At 69.4% G+C, this 4,230-nt stretch overlaps 1 protein-coding gene across 1 annotated transcript in view; it reads left to right on the top strand.

The window, feature by feature from the left end:
- Positions 1 to 4,127, top strand: part of MNEG_12545 (hypothetical protein) — a gene marked incomplete at both ends in the record, with an annotated part of 4,881 nt that extends 754 nt beyond the window's left edge. The window contains 3 exons of the mRNA XM_014038982.1: positions 1,573 to 1,833; positions 2,183 to 2,946; positions 3,236 to 4,127. Of these exons, the coding sequence (XP_013894436.1) occupies positions 1,573 to 1,833; positions 2,183 to 2,946; positions 3,236 to 4,127 (1,917 nt within the window). The remainder of the gene's footprint in view (positions 1 to 1,572; positions 1,834 to 2,182; positions 2,947 to 3,235) is intronic.
- Positions 4,128 to 4,230: the final 103 nt, after the last annotated feature.

Genomic DNA, 4,230 nt, shown 5'->3' with positions numbered 1-4,230 from the left:
ATACCCCAAAACGGTGGCTCTCGCCACCACCAAAGCATGATCGTTGTGTTTGGAAACTTGGCTGCAAGCATGGTTCACTTGGGAATTTGCAGGGTGGTTGAGACCACATGAGCATGCAAGCATGCTATACATCGCAAGGTGTATGCCCTCCATCAAGCACTGAGTGCGCATGAAATTTGCTGGGGCTGTCCTTCCTGAGGGGGCTGCTAGCCCCTCACCGTTGCCCTGGGGCAAGATGCGGCGTACCAGCCAAGGCTGCTGTCCTATCTGACAGCTGCACGACCCTATTGTGCAGCACCACTGTCTGGGACTCCCATCGGCTTTGCGCTTCAGCTTGGCCCCATGGGTGCAGTTGTACCACTCATGGTGATGACGATGCTGTCCACATCGTCCTGCACCAGCAAAATGTTTGCCAGAGGTTTTGGGTGAGGCGCAGGCCCCAGGCCTGATGGCGAGTGCCTGACAGCGGCTTCGCTCGAGTGTAGGTGTCTGCAACGCATACAGAAGGGGATCGTACATATGAAACACAGGTAGTGGTTGGGCAGCATGAGCAACGGATTGAGCGCGTGACGCGCTCAAACAGCTGCTGTGCCTCCCAATGTACACCAACAGCACAAATGTTTTCGTACTGTGCATAGCAATGAATGTGCTCCCCCTGTTGTTGATAAAATATACGTCAGGGACCATGCCTACGGGATCGTTCCGGCTGCAGCAGATTCGCCACATGACGGCAACAAACTATCATGATATTTCAGCTCTGATTTTGAGTGCCTCATATGCGAAGTGATCAGCCCCGCAGGTGCGCGGATTGTGGCGCCCCGTGATCTCGGGACGTGATCGTTGGCCCAACCACCCTAACTGACGCATGCACAGTGCCCAGGCACATCCACGGACACGTTGTTGCCGGCGGAGAAGCTCCCGGCGCCCCGTGTCACCCCTGCTCCGACGCTGGCGCCTCTACCAGCGGCTGCGGCCGCAGCTGCAGCTGTGCTGGACACTGGTGGGTGTGCGGCAACGCCGCCAATACCGCCAGAAACACTGGTGATCAGCCTGACCACTCTATTGCCGCCCCAGCTGATCACGCCCATCACGCGCACCGCTGCTGCTCTGCTGGCCACCATGGTGCACGCCGCGGGGGTGGGCAGCGGCCGCACCGCACCCCGTGGGGCGGGCAACGCCGCGCTCGCCACGCGGCAGTGGGTCGCCGCCCTCCTGGCCGGCGCCGCGGCCCTATCCCTGGCCGCCGCAGCCATGGCGGCCAGCTTTGCTGAAGCCGCAGTCCCGGGCTTTGGCGGAGGGTGGTGGCGCTGCTGGGCAGCGGCGCTGTCAATTGTGGCACTGGCTCGTACCTTCAGCGTGTTGGAGGCTGCCCCCGTGCAGGCCGCCGTCGCCGCAGTTCTAGCCATGCTGCGCATGCGCTGGAGGCGGCCCACGCTTCAGCCGCCACCGTCGGCGCCCCCCGCTGCTGTCGCTGCTGCAGCCGCCGATGCCTCTGGGGCCCCATTCCTGCCCGCAGCAGCATCGGCTACGGGCGCGGGGGCTGCGCCCTCGGCTGCGCTGCCATGCCCGCAGGCAGCTGGCAGCGGCCCGCGCTGCCTGCTAGTATCGACGGCGCTGTTCCCTGCGCCGCCTGCTGCCGCGCCTGCGCACATCGGCGGCGCCGCAGGGGACGAGGCGCGTACCCCCGCTGCCGGCATCGACCTGGGGATGCTGCAGCAGCTGCTGCGCCAGCACCAGCGCGGCGCGGCAGGCAGTGCGCGGCCCACACAGGAGGCGGCCGCACGCAGCTCCCTCTACGTGTCTCCGCTGAGGCATGTATTTGTCGGTGCCAAGGTGCGTGGTCTACGGCCTCGATCAGAACGGCAGATGTGGTTCACAGAGCCTGTGCGGACATGGGGCGTGGTGGAGATGTGCGGGTGTTCATTTGCCCTCGTGCAAGCCGCATGCGGCTAGCGTCTTTTTGCATGCGCTCGTGCGTGGTGCGGCGCGCCGCAACAGTCCATTTTGCAGGAGCTCCCCCGGGGAGCTTCTAGGGCCCTCACTGCATCACTGCATGCAGCATGTGATTGCCGTTCTGGTGTTCAGTCCTGACTTCAACGTGCATCCCCTGACTGATGCACGCCCTGCACTGAGCGTGCTTTAAAGAGCTCGGGCACCCACAACATCCACTCACCCTTCCCAGGTGCGCGACAATCCTTCAGACGTCCAGGCCTACGCGTCACGCCTTTCAAACGAGGTTTCATCTTCCCTCGGTGCAGCTGCCGCGCAGCTGCCGGCCCCCGCCAGCACCAGCGCCCCCGCTGCCCCGCTCGCCGCTGGCGTTGTCGCGGAGCTCGCGTCGCCGCGCATGCCCACCCTTGTGCAGACGGTGGTGCTGCAGGGCTGCGCGCAGCTCGTGGGCTGGGCCGCCAGCGCACGACAACGGCCCGCGCGGGGCGAGCCGCTGCAGCCAGCCGCCAGCGCCTCCCCGAGGCCCGGGTGCGCGCGGCTCCTCGAGCATTGCGTGATCGACAACGTGCTGGCGGGCAGCGCGCTGCTGCGCGCCGCCGGCGCCGCGACGCTGCAGACCGGCAGCACCGTGGCGACGCTCGGCGGCGCGGCGCGCGCGCCGTCCCTCGCGCCGCTCTGCGCCCGCGCCGCTTGCGGAGGCGTCAACGGCTGCGACGATCTCCCACTGCTTTACGCGTGGCCCTGCTGCCTGCCCATCATTGCGCCGGCCGACACCCCGCGCGGCGGTCCAGGCGGCGCAGGCGGCGCAGGCGGCGCAGGCGGTGGCGGCACCGCGGCGGCGCAGCCGCCCGTCAGCGTGGAGGTCTGGCTCGCGCCCGCCAGCGCCGCGGCCACGGCGGGCGTGCGGCGGCTGCAGGCGCGCGCGCTGCTGACGAGCAGCGCCGGCGTGCTGCTGGACGCGCCGCTGGAGCTTGATGCCGCCCGCCCGTTTGCCAGGTGGGGTGCTGCGGCTGGCTGGGGTTTTGGTGTTGGGCGAGGCTGGGCCGAGGCGGGCTGCAGTGGATGTGAGACGGTGGCGCAGGTCTTTGTTGGGGGTGAGCACAAAGCGCCTTGATGGCTGCCCTGCAATCAGACGCAGCCCTGTTGTTGCATGCGATCGGCAAGGCGCTTTCGCTGCTGGTTTCTGGGCAGCGGTCAAATCCTCCCTTGCCTTGAAGTCCTCTCATCCCCACCCTCCGGCCCGCTCAAGACCGTATTTACACCCACACCTACACCCTTCACGAAGGATCAAGCTGCCCCCTGGCATCCAGCTGCAGCAGGGTGCTTTCAAGCTGTGCATCCTCTCAGGCACAACCCCGGCCACCGCCGCCGCCCCCGCCGCTCCCGTCGCCCACGCCGCTCCCGCTGTCCCCTCCGCGGCGGGTGCCGCCCCGTGTCCCTTGATTCCGCCGGACCGCCCCAGCGTTCTTGATGCGCCCGCCGGCGGCCCCATCCCCGGCCGCGGGGCCTGGCGCGGCAGCGTCGTGCATGACAGTCCGGGTGGCGCCGCGGGCGCGCGCGGCCACGCGTCGCGGCGCTGCAGCGGCGCGACAGCGTCTTCCCGCTACGGCGGCTTCCTTAGCGCCTTTGGGGGCGCCAACCCCGCGGCGCCCCGCCCAGAAGAGGGAGAGGACGGCGCCGCCAGTGCCGCCGCTCGTGCGGCGGGCGCGGCGGGGCTGCTGCCGCCCGACGGCTGCGTGCTCGCGTCGCTGCCGCTGTTCGTGCTGCCGGGTGCTGCCGCGGCCGAGCTGTCGGCGCTGCTGGACACTATGGCCTCAGAGTTTGACGCCGAACACTCTCACGCAGGCGCCACCGCCGCCGCCGCCACGGCCACCGCGTCTGCGCCCGCTGCCATGCACCCGTCCAAGCCCCCCGCCGGCGCGGCGCCGCCCGCCCCGTGCGGGCTGCTGCGCCGCCTGAGCCGCGGGGCCCTGGGGCCGCCGGCCTGGCTCAAGCGCGCTCTGGCCGCAGAGGCGGAGGCGTCGGAGGCGGGCCCCTCCGCCCGCGAGCCGCCGCCGGGGCCGCGGGCGGCGGCGTGGCGGGAGCACTGGCGGCCGCTGGCGGACGACCTGGGCTTCGTGGCCGCGCTGGCGGCCTGCGGCGGGGCGGGGGGGGGGAGGAGGCGGCTCAATGTGTGAGGCGGGTGGCGCACACCTGGCAGACACTGCCACGGTGGGCGACACTGCTTCCCTTGGGCGGCCCAGCTGCCCCCACCTCATCCTACCCCACCCCATGCCATGC

Source organism: Monoraphidium neglectum (genome assembly GCF_000611645.1).
Source record: "Monoraphidium neglectum strain SAG 48.87 unplaced genomic scaffold scaffold03299, whole genome shotgun sequence".
In the NCBI taxonomy this organism is placed as follows: domain Eukaryota; kingdom Viridiplantae; phylum Chlorophyta; class Chlorophyceae; order Sphaeropleales; family Selenastraceae; genus Monoraphidium; species Monoraphidium neglectum.
This window is presented reverse-complemented; position numbering and strand designations above follow the sequence as displayed.